This window comes from Pantherophis guttatus, chromosome 2 (genome assembly GCF_059756535.1).
Source record: "Pantherophis guttatus breed Tessera chromosome 2, ASM5975653v1, whole genome shotgun sequence".
Classification (NCBI taxonomy): Eukaryota; Metazoa; Chordata; class Lepidosauria; order Squamata; family Colubridae; genus Pantherophis; species Pantherophis guttatus.
Window position 1 is genome coordinate 262,050,344 of NC_142064.1, and position 16,186 is coordinate 262,066,529.

The 16,186-nt window shown below is 43.9% G+C and overlaps 1 protein-coding gene across 4 annotated transcripts; it reads right to left on the bottom strand.

Moving 5' to 3' along the window:
- Positions 1-1,600: 1,600 nt before the first annotated feature.
- Positions 1,601-15,982, bottom strand: RNF5 (ring finger protein 5). 4 transcript variants are annotated; one of them, XM_034421423.3, is made up of 7 exons: positions 15,958-15,982; positions 15,263-15,426; positions 14,182-14,200; positions 7,265-7,377; positions 5,326-5,380; positions 5,091-5,202; positions 1,601-2,929 (listed from the first exon to the last, which is right to left on the bottom strand). In XM_034421423.3, exons 2-7 carry the CDS (start codon positions 15,406-15,408, stop codon positions 2,841-2,843), a joined length of 534 nt encoding a protein of 177 aa, XP_034277314.1. In that variant the 5' UTR covers positions 15,409-15,426; positions 15,958-15,982; the 3' UTR covers positions 1,601-2,840. The 4 variants fall into 4 exon arrangements, with proteins under 4 accessions (XP_034277314.1, XP_034277313.1, XP_087740244.1 ...); XM_034421422.3 differs by having other exon boundaries at positions 5,091-5,205; XM_087884118.1 differs by lacking the exons at positions 14,182-14,200; positions 15,958-15,982.
- Between the last annotated feature and the right edge of the window lie 204 nt (positions 15,983-16,186).

Sequence of the window (16,186 nt, forward strand, 5' to 3'; positions counted from 1 at the left end):
TGAAGGGTAAAGTCTTAGCCCATTTATCTAGGGGTGGAATATAAGCTCCCTCTCTCTCATCATCATCAGGGACAGCATATTGTGGAAGAGTAGGATTGAAGAGGCAGCTGAGCAGCGCTCCTAATTTTATTTGCTGGTTTTTGCATTTCCTCAGGGCGCTGAGCAACTTGTGGACAAGATAACATAATAAAAAAAAAATTAAAAGTGGACAAGATAAGACAGGAGTGAATAAGTGGCCTGGGGAAACATCCCTGCAAAGGACTTCCTTGGTAAATAACCGCCACAAAGCCAGGCTGACAAATATCAGGTCATTTTAGGTTTTTACCCCTCGTTCACTTTGGCTCGTTTGTGGATTTATGCAATTTTGTTTAGAGGGTGGGATCATGCAGGGATGCTATTCAGCAGGTTCTGACAGGTTCTGGGGAACCGGTAGCGGAAAATTTGAGTAGTTCGGAGAACTGGCAAATACCACCTCTGGCTGGCCCCAGAGTGGGGTGGGAATGGAGATTTTGCAATATCCTTCCCCCAGGAGTGGGAAGGGAATGGAGATTTTGCAGTATCCTTCCCCTGCCACGCCCACCAAGCCATGTCCACAGAACCGGTAGTAAAAAAAATTGAATTCCACCACTGGTGGGATGTCTGGGTCAAGTGACTGACAAAAAAGGTTTTAAAAATTTAATTTAAAACAACATTCTGCTCAAATCTGTTTCTACATCAAGGTATTGTAGGAAGAGAGCCATGTCAGTCTATAGACAAAATATCAGGAATCTAATAAGTAGTGCTTTTTCCGAGCAACAAATTTTGTTAAAAGGCCGAAACTTTCATGAGCTGGAAAAAAGGCCGAAATTTTCACGAGCTGCAGCTCGTGAAAGATTCTGCCTTTTAATAACATTTGCCATTCAGAAGAGGTGCCATCTGGATTTTATCTTAGAGTGGAGTTATTTATTTGGGGCTGAAGTGCCACACTTCTTAAGAGGTTGGATTTTGGGGTGCAATTGCAAATAATCTAGGCAAAGAGACCAACACTTTCTGCAGCCAGAAATAAATCTTGTCATAGTTAAATTGTGATATGCTCCTCATAACGTGACACTCTTTTCAGCCATGCCAATTCTATAGGTAGATTCTATAGGTAGTCCTCAACTTATAACTGCAATGAAGCCTGCCTATTACAGTTTTACCTTGTAGTGGTCATAAATAGGTGGGTCAAAGGACTGGCTTGATTTTATAAACTTTTTGCAGCAGTCATTAAGCAAACCACTGATCATTAAGCGAACCCAGGGTCGTTAAGTGAACACCAAACAAACCGTTTGCTATAGGTGTGGTTTTGCCAAAAACCGAAGTGCAGTTTTTGGCAAAACCATCGTACGCTACAAATGGCCGTAAATGTGTTACCAAGTGGTCGGAATTCAATCACGTGACTGCATTGGAGAACCAACCTTCAGAACTTCAAATCCGGATCCTTTTTTTTCAGGTCCTCATAATTTGGAATGGTCACTAGGTGCCGTTATAAGCCGAGGACTACCTTGCATATTGCAGCATTCTGCGCTTTTTCCTCCTAAACGGGTGTATTTTTCTCTCAATGACTGTTCCTTCAAGTGGATAGGAATCATGAGTGAATTTAATTAAAGCATGGGTTAATCGACATTGCATCCCTTCTCCGTCATCCCAAATGAAATCATTATCCAAGGAACTTTTGGACCACAAAATACTGTTAGTCAAGACTACAATGTCCGGTGATCGACCGTCCCCTCACCAACCTGAAAGGTTTCCCTGACATTGTTGGAAGAGTCAGAGATGGGTGGATGAAGCATTAACAACCAACAGCAAGCATTCCCCCATCTCAAAGGGTTGGGTTACTCCAACATTAAATAACCTCCCTCAAAAAGAGAGAGGAGGGGAAAGGGGGGAGAGAAAAATACCCACCATAGCAGATGCATTATCAAAACTCGGGCGGTTTGCCCTATCAAAAAAGTAGCCAAGAGAAGCTCTTCGTGGGAGGTCACCTGATCTCGTTAAAAAAATTAGGCAGCCACTTCCTGTGGGATCCTGAAGCACCAGGTCTTCTCCTTCCCTGCCTCTCACTTTCAAACATCTTCACAGCCCTTCCCACAATCACTTCCTGTGGCAGCGGGCTGAAAGAGGGAGACTCCCCATCACCACATCTCTATCAGAGACAGAATCTGTCATGTCCACCTTGGCTTGCCCTCCAAAACCCCTTTCCCTGATTCGTGCACTTTTACGTAGAGGCAGGTCTAGTCGCTTTGGCTCAATAAGATTAAATTGATTGCCAATGGATAGGCAAATGTTATTGCAACCAGAACAGGCGGGGGGGAGGAAGATGCACAAGGCCAGACTTCCTTCGTCCTCCTGCTTTTATGTAACTTGGAAAGAACGAGTAGTCCGCGTGGGCTTGCTTCGGCCGTCTCCAACCTTCGCCGTAATTCGAGATTGCCCTCACATTTGAGATCTTTCTTTGAAGAATAGAAAGGGATCATTCTAGCATAGTTACTCCCCCCCATTCAATCCATAATTAGGTTGGGGTTGTATATAGATAACCATTTTGCAAACCACTTGAAGAAGCAAGCGGCCCTATTATGGTTTTAATTCTCAGGATGGGGGGAGTGAGGGGATGAAAAAGAGAGAATTTCACTCCACCATATAGTATTAACTCCTTGCTGTCTCTCCTATGCGTTCAAAGCCACCCACCCAAAACCCGGTCTCTCTCTCTCTCCCTCTCTCTCTCCCCACCCACCCCCATCATCCCCCCAATATCAAAGTCCTTTCGTTCTGTTCTTTAGATTTTTTTTTAGTACAGGTTAAGCTCAGCAGGGTCCAGCCGGTTATATACTGAGTAACCAGAAGAAAAAGAAGATGGCAATGAAAAGAAATAACGAATCCTGCCAGCTGGACGGTCTGGCCACATCTGTATCTGTGGAAAAGGAAGAAGAAAAAGAGAAAGAGAAAGAAAAAAAAAGAGTTAGCCAAGGTGAAATCTAAAAGCAAGATGGCCACATTCAAACAACAGGTTTAAAGAACTGAACTACTCGCTAACGCCGTCGTAGCTCTTTGCTATCCGTTGCTAACTAAGGGCTGTCCATCTGAGTGTCCCAATTCCTCTGTTCCTGCCTGGGGTTTCATGAGCTGATAGTTCAAACACCACTGATGAGCTTTTGTTACATCAACGGCTCCAATAAAGGAAAATATTTGTAGCTCAGGGGTTTTTTTTTCCTGGAAACTTCTGATGTTTCCTGTGTGTTATAAAGGCAGTCCTCGGCTTACAATCACAACTGAGGCCAAAAATTTACATTGCTAAAGGAGAAATTTATTAAGTGAGTTTTGCCCTCTTTTATGACTCTTCTTGTGGCATTTGTTAAGTGAATCACTCTAATTGTTAAATTAGCAACACGGTTGTTAAGTGAATCTGGTTTCCCCATTGACTCTGGGGGGTGGGGTGGGATGACAGGAAGCAGAGGTGCTATCCAGAGACAACAGTTGAAAGATCCAAGGACACAGCCTGGGGATGGAATGCGAAACGCCCATCCAAAGAGGTGCCAAAATATGGAACTGTTACCAAAATACCTAATTTGAACCTTATTGGACATCACCAAGATGACCAAAGCGGAGATGGGGATGGGAGGAGGTAAAATTACTGGGGTTATGCGGGAAATCCTCAGATCTGGCTTTGCTATGCTGTAACCACTTGGCTTCAGTGAAAGTCCGAAAGTTGCTTTTTCAAGAGGCAATTGAACTTTCTGGTTTTTCTTTGAAGACATTTTATTTCTGATCCAAGAAGCTTCTTCAGCTCTGCTTATCATTTGCATTCTTTTAGCCAGTTGTTAAGGCCACCTGGAGGCTTATCTGTGTCATCAGGGTCACCTCAGTGGTGCAAATGGGTGTGGAACCTTCTTGGAACTGTTGAAAGGATAGATGATGTTGTATCCCTCCCCCTCTGTTGAGAGCGCTGTTCAATTTTGACATAGATGGCCTCTTTGACCTCTCTTTCAAACCAGCGGTCCTTTCTGTCCAAAATGTGGACTTAACTGTCTTCAAATGAGTGGCCTTTGTTTTTTAAATGCAGATGGACTGTTGAGTCTAGTCTTGATGGGTTTGTTCTCCTATGTTGTGTCATGTGTTTATGAAGTGGTTGTTTTGTTTCCCCAATGCACATGGCTCACTGCATTGTACTGCATATACCACGTTGCTCAATTTGTATCTGGGTGTTTTATCCTTGGGGTGGACAAGCTTCTGTGTTAGAGTATTCTTGAGTTTCAAATGTGCACTTATGTTGCATTGGGTGAAGATCCTCCTAAGCTTTTCCGATATTCTTTTGAAACGTCTTCAAAGAAAAATCAGAAAGTCCAGTTGCCTCTTGAAAAAGCACCTTGGGGACAACCATGACCCAGATGATTGAGAATCTCCATAGACCTTCAGTAAAAGAATACTTTTCACTATAAATGGAGTCGAGAGTCTTTCTTTCCAGACTATCCAAGCTGGGACAGGTCTGACAAGGCCACACACAACCAGACACTATATAAATACAACATGTAGTCCAGGGCACACACAGTCTGGAGAAAGAGGAGCTTCCTGAGGATGGGCTCTAGCAGAAGCTTAGAAGAATGGAGTCTCAGTTTAGTTTCGGTCTCAGTAGAAAGACAGAGGAAATACGGTCATAGGTAAAGGTTCCCCCGCATATGCGTGCTAGTCCTTTCCGGCTCTAGGGGGCAGTGCTCATCTCCGTTTCTAAGCCAAAGAACCAACGCTGTTTGAAGAAGTCTCCATGGTCATGTGGCTGGCATGACTAAATGCCAAAAGCGCATGGAGCGCTGTTACCTTCCCACCAAAGGTGGTCCCTATTTTTCTACTTGCATTTTTTACGTGCTTTTGAACTGCTAGGTTGGCAGAAGCTGGGACAAGTAACAGAAGTTCATCCCGTTACGCGGCACTAGGGATTCGAACCGCTGAACTGCCAACCTTCTGATCGACAAGCTTAGCGTCTTAGCCACTGAACCACTGGGTCCCTACAGTCATAGGGAACCCCAAAATTCTGTAAGCACTGACACACACACATACCCTTTACGGCAGGGCCTTACCTGCTCTTTCTCCTGGAGCACTGTAGCCCGTAGCAAAAAAGCCAAAAGGGAATGCACCAATGCCGAATGCCATGTGGAAGCCCGTGGCTGCTTCAGGGAAACTGCCGATGCCCTGCTGGGGGTGGGGAGGGGGAGAAGAAAAAAAAAGGAGGGTAGGGTAAGAGATGTGTTGCAGAAGAGCGTAGTTAGTCCAGGATGGATTTGGGAAGGGAAGTTAGAAGTGGGCTGCACTCACCCCTCGCGATTCGGGCTCCGGGCGCTGCCCTCGGGGTCGGGGAGGAGTTTTCAATCTGCGTGATGGAGAAAAAGGCAGGATTATACCCCTGTTCTGACCTAGGCTTCCCCAGCAGCACGAAGCTGAATCCTCGTCCCGATAAACCCCTTTTGTTTAATTTACAGTGAATTCCTCTCCAGCAAAGTCTTTCCTCTCCCACAGTCTTTTCAGGATAGTTCACAATTACCGACCTTTTTCAGGCTTGGAGAGTGGCCAGGCCAATAACTTTCAGACTCCACACTGTAACTGACAATACTTGGCAAGAATGCAGGAACAGATCTTCACCCAAATGAACTAATTGTCTGCTGCAAACTCCCCTCCCCTCCACTTTATTTCCTATGGGAGGGGCAGGGCCGGATTTTCCTATAGGCTAACTAGGCTTCAGCCTAGGGCCTCAAGATCAAGAGGGGCCTACATTCAAATTGTTAGCAAAATTAAAATTACATTTTCACTATAGGTGAAAGGGCCTCATAAGTGGAATAGCCTAGGGCCTCTTTTCATCTAAATCCGGCCCTGGGGAGGGGCCATTAACTGTCCATCTGTGGCTTTACTCCTGAGTTGACCCTTGTTCCTTAGCTGTTCCCTTCTCTTGGCAGCTCTGCGCATGAGCACACTGGGAACAGGATCCAGCTGTTCTTCTGCCTCACTGATGTCCGAATCCGAAGGCAGCTGACTGACAACTGTCAGACGGCCCTGGCTCCATCTCTGCCTCTGACGCAGAGCCCTCATCAGAGCCTTCCCCAGACTCCAGGACTGGCCCATGTTCCTCCCCAACCTCCTCACTGTCTGAATCTGCTGGCAGGCCACAACTCCCCCAGCCTCAGTCCTGCTGCTTCCCACAACCTCCAGTCTTTGCATTACCCAATACATCCTATTTAGCAAAGGAATATGTACCTGCTACAAAGATCTTACAAATTACAACCAATAGAAGAGAATTTTTTGTAGCTCAGGGCTGCTGCGGGGGTTCTTGGTACTCTCTGAGCTTGCTTGTTTTCTTGCAGATGCAAACAGAGAGCAGACCCTGGTCCTTTCTAGCACTGAGGATGTTATCTCGTTGGTCTCCAAGAAAACAACAACCAAACTCAGAGAGCACTAAGGACCCCACCAACTGCAAACATACAGCAAAAGAAGAAGAAAGAAAACATGATTATTTTCGTTTCTTTAAATGGCAGCTGTGTTTGCATGGTATACAGGTAGCCCCAAAGGTGCTTTTTTCAAGAGGCAACTGGACTTTGTGTTTTTTCTATGAAGACATTTCTCTTCTCTTCCAAGAAGCTTCTTCAGCTCAACAATGAAGGGACCCAGGGCAGAGAACATCCTGCAGAAAGCACAGTTCCAACTTCTCAATGAAAGAACAACACAGATTAATTACACAAGTGAGGTTTTGAAAAAGAGAATGGAACACAAACTCCGAGAGCTGAAAATCATTTCTACCAACAGAAGTATTGGAACAGGTCACAGAATTTATAAAGGCACAACACGGGGAGCTGAAGAAGCTTCTTGGATGAGAAGCGAAATGTCTTCAAAGAAAAACCAGAAAGTCCAGTTGCCTCTTGAAAAAAGCACCGTTGGGACACCAATGATCGTTTCTTCTTTGGCAACATAATTTTATGTTTAATTTATTCGATTTAATCAGGCTGCCCACCCAGATGGGTTACAAAATCCATAAAAAGAATTAAAACAATTACAGGTAGCCCATGACTTAAAACCATTCGTTTAGTGACCGTTCGAAGTTACAATGCCCCTGAAAAATGGCAGTATTTCACGTATTGAAGACCATTGCAGCGTCTCCGCGGTCAAATTATCAAAATTCGAATGCTTGTTGGCTAGAGGAGTAAAATCTGCAGGGACTTCTTTACCTTTACCTACTCAAACGCCAATAAAGAAGGGAACCCTTTACCTGGGATCCTGCTGAGCGGAGCTTCCACGCCCATAGAGAGGAATGACTTTGTCCCGGCTGATGCCTGCCTTGCACACAGGACATTCCTGACGCTCCGGCCGAGTTTCTAACCACTGAAGGGAAGAAGGACATTTATAAGTTACACAGAATCATAGAGCTGGAAGATACCTGAGAGGTCTTTTAGTCCAGCTGTCCCCAACTTTTCCATCTTGGTGGCCCGGCCTGGTGTGGTGGTTGGGTTATGAATGGCAGGTGCACACATGTGTGCATAGCTCCATTGTGCGAGTGGCGAGCATCAGAGGTGGTATTCAGCAGGTTCTGACCAGTTCTGGAGAACCGGTAGCGGAAAATTTGAATACCACCTCTGACTGGCCCCACCCCCATCTATTCTCTGCCTCCCGAATCCTAGCTGATAGGGAGGAAATGGGGATTTTGCAGTAACCTTCCCCTGCCATGCCCACCAAGCCACACCCACAGAACCACCACTGCCGAGCCTGCGCGCCCTCCGTTCACGCGAGGGGAGCTTCGCATGAGAGCACAAGCACCCTCCACTCAAGAGCCTTCCACTCGTATGGAGCTTCACACGTTAACCCATCACTCATGCCGCCCAGTTTCAAACAGGCTGCGGCCCAGTAGTAGGCCAGGGGTTTGGAACCCCTATTTCTAGTCCAACCCCCTGCAGTCAGAAGCTTTATGGCCACTTCCAAATATGTACATATTTACATTAGAAGAAGGCAATTGGGTATCTTTTGAGATCTACCATGTTTCCTGGCTTTTCATTTAAAAAAACTGCTGTCGATGAAATAAGAAGCTGCCAAGCTAAGATCTAAAGCATCCGATTGGAGCTTTGTATCTATTTGCAGCAACTTTCTTTTTAAAGCAGTTTTTATTAGTTTATAATGTAGCATAGAAAGAAAATACAAAAGTAAATCGTAGGGAATACAGGGAAGGGGAAAGGGAAGGGAAAAGTGAGGGAAAGAAAAGGGGGAAAAGAAAAAAAAAGGCACTGACTTCCGACTCCCTTTGGTGCAGTAGAATAAGGCACTGACATCAAACCTCAACTTTTTACTTTTCCATAATAGTATAAATAAGCCATTTCTATAACAACTAATCTATCTAATCCAAGGCTGTCAAAACTCGTGGCCCATGGGCTGGATGTGTCACGCGCTGGCCACGCAAACACCCGCTGTAGCGAAGGGGGGAAAAGTCACGATATGTCACATGACGCTGCTGTGACGACGTGAATTTGACATCTCTGATCTAATCGGTAAAACCCAAAATCAAAGTTTCATTTTTTTCCCCACCTCGAGCACAAAGTCCAGAAGCGGTTTCCAAGTAGAAATAAAAGGATTTGTGTTTTTTTTACTTTGACCAAAATAGTCAGTCTCTGCTAACTCCATCAATTTTTGCAGCCATTCGTCCATTGTGGGGATCGAGGTGGCGGCAACTTTTGAGGGCTTCACAAATCTCTCCATAGATTGGAGAGAGTATCTGAGAGAGGTACTTTGTTTCTGATTGCCAGGGGTTGTGGGTATACTCGCCATGGCACCTATAGTTCCTTAGATCTATATACACTGCAGACTCTGAAACTCCATACCGTCCAAAAGAATTACTTATACACAACCCAGGTGCGCACCCAAAATAATCCCCTCTCAGCTCATATTTCAATGCCACGTCTGAGGTAAAACAGAGTAAAAATATTGAATGTGAGAAATACTAAAAAAAAAAAAAAAAAAAACTGGACTAGGAGCAGAGAGACCTAGGTTGTAGTCTCAAGCTCAGTTCAGACTATAGCACAGGTAATCCTCAATTTATAACTACGATTTGGACCAGAATTTCAATTTAAGATGGTTGTTAAGTGAGTCGCAACCGATTTTGCCACAATGAAGCGAATCACCGCAGTTCTTAAGGGAATCATGTGGTCGTTAAGCAAATCCGACCCCCCCCCTCCTCCTGGTTACACTTTGCTTTTCAGAAGCTGACTGGGAAAGTTATAAAAGGTGATTGCAGGACCCTTAGTGGTTGTTAAGTAATTATTTAATGCGATGATAATGCCAAACGGTCACTAAACAAATGGCGGTAAATTGAAGACTACCGGTAGTTTCTCCTTCTTGGCTTTAAGAGCCAGAATGTGTTAAGACTGGGAGTGAAGAGACCCAGCTTCTGGTCTCTGCTCAGACACAGAAGCTCCCTACTGTGGTGGCCCCCAACCTCTGGGGCACCAGAGACAGGTTCAGTGGAAAGGTTTTTCTGTGGACCGGAAGGGACCTGGTTTCATGTGCTGCCTACATCCTGTGGATGGGGCTTCAATTGTTTGTGTGGCCTGGTTTCTGGCATGCCGCGGCCCAGTGCCAGTCCACAGACCGGGCACTGGGGATCCCTGCTCTACACTCCTAGCACCTCTAACCCGATTTATTTCACAGGTCTCTTGTGGGAGAAAAACACCTTGAGCTCACAAATAGAAGGCAACATATAATCTAACAACTAAACCAATGGTCCTTGACTTACAACAGTTCATTTACCCTGTTTTCCCCAAAATAAGACATCCCCTGATAATAAGCCCAATCGGGCTTTTGAGCGCATGGCAATAAGGCCAAGCGCTTATTTCAGGGTTCAAAAAAATATAAGACAGGATCTTATTTTCAGGGAAACACGGTAGTGACCGTTCAAAGTTAGCACAGCAATGAAAAAAGTGACCGATGACCATTTTTCACCCTTACGACCACTGCAGCACCCCCGGGATCATGTGATCAAAATTCAGATGCTTGGCAAACTGACTCACACTTATGACCGTGGCTGTGTCCCACAGTCATATGATCCCCTTTTGCAAGTTTTTGACAAGCAAAATTGATGGGGAAGCCAGAGTCACTTAACAACCATATGACTAATGTGTCAGCTACAGTGATTCACTTAACTGTGGCAAGAAAGGTCATAAAATGGAGCAAAACTCAATAACAGAAATTTTGGGCTCAATTGTGGTCGTAAATCGAGGACTACCTATAATTCCATTGGGTCCACTGTTTTTTTTCCGTAAGTAGTTCCCATCGGTTTCCACACCAGAAACTTAAGAAAACTTTGAAGACCTAATGGAGAGTAGAGAAGAACCAACAAATTTTGAGGAGTACAATGAAAATTTAGGTTAACTTTTCAAATACTATTAGGCTGCAGAAGATATAAAACATTTCTAGGACAATTCAGGAAAAAGTTGGCTTTGAAAGTTTGCAATCGGCTACTTTCAAGGCTGGAACAGTGAGATTTTAGATTTACTTTTCTTGGTTTAGCTGTTATTTCAACTAAATATTAATTTGTTTTAAGGGAGGGATTTTAATTACCTAGTTTGTAACAGCACTAGCACTTAAGACTTATATACCCCTTCACAGTGTTTTTACAGCCCAATCTAAGCGGTTTACAGAGTCAGCATATTGTCCCCCAACAACCTGGGTCCTCATTTTACCGACCTTGGAAGGATAGAAGACTAAGTCAACTTTGTGCCGGTCAGAATCGAACTACCGGCAGTCGACAGAATTAACCTGTAGTAGAGCATTCTAATCTCTGTGCCACCACGGCTCTATTGGAATTGCTTATCATTATCCTCAGCTTAATATAATTTCTGAAGTTACTTAAGAAATTCGGACCCCTCCGTACTTGAGCCGAGGAGAGGTTCTCTTCAAGGACAGTCGCTCTGATTAAAAAAATGCTTTGCTAAGAGAGTCCAAAGGTCCACAGCAGTCAGTCAAGTGCCTATGCAAGAATTGAAAGCAAGCAGAGGTAACCCAAGGTGCTTTTTTTTTCAAGAGGCAACTGGACTTTCCTGGTTTTTCTTTGAAGACGTTTCGCTTCTCATCCAAGAGGCTTCTTCAGCTCTGACTGGATGGTGAGGAATGGAAGGATTTATATTCCTTGCAGACTGCTGGTCATTTGTATTTGTTAAGCGAGTCATTGAGGCCACCTGGACAACAGAGATAAACCTCCAGATGGCCTCAACGACTTGCTAAAAGGATGCAAATGACCAGCAGTCTGCAAGGAGTATAAATCCTTCCATTCCCCACCATCCCACCAGTCAGAGCTGAAGAAGCTTCTTGGATGAGAAGCGAAATGTCTTCAAAAGAAAAAACAGAAAGTCCAGTTGTCTCTTGAAAAAAGCACCTCTAGGACAACCAAAAGAGCCTTGGTAGTACAGGGGTTTAAGGCACCCTGTTATTAAGCTGGTTATTAAGACCAGCTGCCTGCAATTACTGCAGGGTTCGAATCTCGCCAAGGCTCAAGGTTGACTCAGCCTTCCATCCTTTCTAAGGTAGGTAAATTGAGGACCCAGTTTGTGGGGGCAATAAGCTGACTTTGTATAAATATACAAAAGGATGAAGGCTATTGCTGAGCACATTGTAAGCCGCCCTGAGTCTTCGGAGAAGGGCAGCATATAAATCAAATAAAACAAAAAAAAAAAAAAACCCATGACCTGAAAGACTGAGAATCTCCATAGACACAAGCAGAGGTAACCTTCCTCAACTGCTATAGTCCCCTTCTTCAACCCCTTTACCACACAAGAAACCATCAGGCTGACCAGTTACAGAAAAAGTCCTCCAGATTCTCTCTCATAAGAAGCATTATCATTATTCACCTGTAAGGCAGGAAGTGTTCCTGATTAGCCTTTCTATCAGCTAATGCAGGTAAACAGTTCGTTTAGTGACCGTTTGAAGTTACAATGGCACTGAAAAAAAAGTGATTTATGATCATTTTTCACACTTAACAACCGTTGCAGCTTCTCCATGGTCACATGAACAAAATTCAGCCGCTTGGCAACGGACTCATATTTATGACGTGTTCTCTTCCGTATTGGTTGGAAACATGCGGGAGAGGCCTTCATCCCGCAGTGGCTAGACAACGGCTAAAAAGGATGATGATGAAATTTAGTGTCCCAGTGTGTATTTGTGTGTGTGTGTGTGTGTGTGATGTGATCCCCTTTTGCGACCTTCTGACAAGCAAAACCAAGGGGGAAGCCAGATTCACTTAACAACCGTGTTACTAATGTAACAACTGCAGTGATTCACTTAACAACCGTTGGAAGAAAGGTCATAAAATGGGGCAGAAAATAATAAAACATGGAAATGAAATATGAAATGGATGTTATAATATATGAAAATGATTTTAATGGAATGAAAATGCTATTGCTAAATGAAAGATAAATGAGAATAATAATATAAAGATATATATTAGATTGATAATATGAGAAAGTAGAGAATTAGTCAATTATGAATGTGAGATGAAGCACAAAAGATTTATAACCAACCGGCACACTGCTTGCAATTGTAATGGATGATGGATGTTTTTTGTTTTGTTTGTTTAAAAATAATTTTTTTAAAAAAAATAAATAAAAATAAAATGGGGCAAAACTCACTTAACAATTGTCTTGCTTTGCAAAAGAAATTTTGGGTTCAATTGTGGCCGTAAATCAAGGATTACCTGTAGTTTTCCTGGACATATGACCATAATTGAATCCAGAATTACATTTTAAAGTTGTGCTGGTCGTTAAGCGGGTCACAGATATATTGTACAACCTTTTTGCAGCAATCATTAAGCAACTGAAATGGTCATAAAGTGAGCCATTGTCTGCAATGGGCGTTTTTTTGCCAGAAACGAAGTAAATTGAAGTCATATAAATGTGGGACTCTGCAAACAACCCTGAGTGTGGGCTGATTGCCCAGCACCCAAATGCAATCATGGGACCATGGGGGACAGGTGTTGCTACTTCAAAATTGGGTCATAAATACAGATAATCCTTGACTTACGACCACAATTTAGCCCAAACTTTCTGTTGATAAGTGAGACATCTGTTAAATGAGTTTTGTTCCATTTTACAACCTTTCTTGTCACAGATGTTAAATGAATCACTGCAGCTGATGAGTAAGTAACACAGGTATTAAGTGCATCTGGCTTCCCCATTGACTTAGCTTGTCAGGGGGTTGCAAAAGGAGACCACATGATCTTGGGATACTGCAACAGTTGTAAAAATGAACCAGCTGCCAAGCATCTGAATTTTGATCACATCGTCATGGGGATCCTGAAAAAGTTGTAACTGTGAAAAACAGTCCCAAGTCACATTTTTCAGTACCGTTGTAACTTTGAACAGTCACTAAATGAACTGTTATAAGTCGAGAGTATCTTTTTCAGGTCCACTGTAACTCTGAATGAGTTACTTACTTACTTACTGGTTGTAAGTTGACAACTATTTGTATCCCTTCCACAGATTACTTTTGTCTAGGAATACCAGATTTGTCCAACATTAGGCCAGTCTTGGCTGACATGGTGGCATCAAAATAATTTCAGACTATATCACCCATAATCCCCAGCTAGTAACCAGGGGTGAAATGCTCCCAGTTCGGACTGGATCGCCCGATCCGGTAGCAATGGCGGCAGGTGGTTCAGAGAACCGGTAGCAAAAATCCCTGTTGTCCCCCCCATGCCCAGCTGAGCTGCGCGATCATCAAAGGCTTTTTTTTTAAAGCATTTTTTCTACAACCTCTTCAACTGAAAAAATGCTTTTAAAAGTAAAAAAAAGCCTCTGATGATCGCACGGCTCAGCTGGGATCGTCAGAGGCTTTTAAAAGCATTTTTTTCTGCAATCTCTTCGGCCGAAGAAGTTGTAGAAAAAATGGTTTTAAAAGTTTTTTTTTTAAAGTTGGCCACACCCACTCAGTCACATTAACACCCCCCCCCCCACCAAGTCACGCCCACAGAACCGGTAGTAAAAAATTTTACATTTCACCACTGCTAGTAACTATGCTGTCCCAACCAGTAGCTATGCTGCCTGAGATTTCTGGAAAACTGTATTTGGAAGAGATACAACAGGAAAAGTTAATTAAGCATTTCAACTCCAGCCAATCTTACAGTTCAGTGTCCAAATAAACAGAGCGACTCACCTGGTGAAGACAAGGCCAGCTGGAAAAAGGGAAGAAAAAGTACAAGACCTTTTAAAAGAAATCTGGATCAAACCAACAGGAAGAAAAATTACGTACTGAATCAGAATTTTGATGGGCACACAGAAATCAACAAGTGACATTTGTGAGATAGACGGCTATACAAATTTAATGTATTAATGTATAATAAATGATGTAAATACAGATAGTCCTAACGAACAATCACAAACTGAGCCCAAAATTTCTGTTGCCAGGTGAAATAGTTATTAACGGAGTTTTGCCCCATTTTACATCCTTTCTTGCCGCTGTTAAGTGAATCACTGCAGTTGTCAAGTTAGCAACACGGTCCTTAAGTGAATCTGGCTTCCCCATTGCTTGTCAGAAGGTCACCAAAGGGGGATTCACAGGACACTGACCAGGACACTGAAACCGTCATAAATATGAACCAGTGGCCAAGCGTCCTGAATTTTGAGCCCCTGACCACGGGGATGCTGCAACGGTCATAAGTGTGAAAAACGGTCATAAGTCACTTTTTTCAGTGCCACTGTAAACTTCAAACGGTCACTAAACAAATGATTGTAAGTCGAGGACTATCTGTAAAGTCAATCATAAATCTAAGTGAACGAAACACAATTGCTGGATTTCTCCAATTGATTATTTACACCGGCATACAAATCAAAGTATAAACTGGGGCAACTGGTGGGTGTGGGGGTTTACCCCACTTATAAGGCCAAAAACCACACAAATTAGCTTCTAGTGGCCGGAGATGTTGTGGTTAGCAGTCCCTTCCCCAAATTGCTCTCTAACCACTAAGCCACACTGCCTGTCTTCTACTAGACCTGCCCCCCTCTGCTTACACCCCAAACCTGGCCAACCAATCAACCCAAAGGCAGCTTCTTTCGAGAGAATGGCAATAAAGCAAAAAAGAGAGAGAAGCACAGCTTCACCTGTTGGATTTCGGCCTGTCCCACCTTCTTCCTTTTTGTTGCAGGTGTTTATTTTTATTTTATTTTATTTTTTTAATCAGCCTTTTGGTTCTCCCCTTCCCTGTGCCACACCTCTCTGCCCCTTTTCCCTCGCTCACCAGTACAGGTGGCCGCACAGGCCGATGACAGCTTCTCTGGCAGGCTCCAGGCAGATGTTGCATTCAAAAGTACTGTGATCGCGGTTTGACCCCTCCGGTTCCCCATCTGGGACCCCTGGACCTGTCCCAGCCGCCGCCGCCGCCATCTTCCGCCCTGACTTAAACTAAGGGGAGGGGGGGGAAGAGATGTAAACGCCCACTCTTTAATCATTGGTCTTTCTCGACGTCTTTCACGCTCCGTAGACATTTCATTGGTGGCCAAGATAATCATTTGGGGCACCTGGCAAAGCTGATTATGTACGTTCCAGTTGGTCCCGCCTTCAATTCTGTGCAGGCTCTTAAAACTTTTTTGATTGGCTGGGGTACTTGGGCGTCGAATACGCGGCTACGTTATTGGTTGAAATACCGTACTTTTCCCCCAACACACCCACCTTCGTTTCCTGAGCAAAATAACATATCATATGACTGGGGTGGGAATCAAGGGGCGGGCGTCTCATGATTGGCAGAAATGCCAGCCTATCAAAGAAGAAAATAACAAAGGTTGTGGTGGAAGGGAAGAAAAAAAAGTCTTCGTTTTCCTTCGAAACCCAACCACTAAAAAGTGCTGAGCGCGTGGCGACGGGACGTAAACCTTGGATTTAAGGCCGGAGCAATCCTGATTGACGCATAAATTAGCCAATAACGATTCAATAAACCTTGGTTGACGCAAATGGGCGGAGCCTGATGAAGTGCTGATCTGTACCAAGCTTCCTCTTTGTAAGACTGAAAGCCGAATAGGCAACAAGATCGAATGCAGCTATTCTGTTACTATGGCAACTGCCCCAACTGTATTCCTACCTTCTTGCGGTCAATCTAGGTTCAGTCCTCTGGGTTTTGTTTTGTTTTTTAATTTGATTTATATGCTGCCCTTCTCCGGAGACTCAG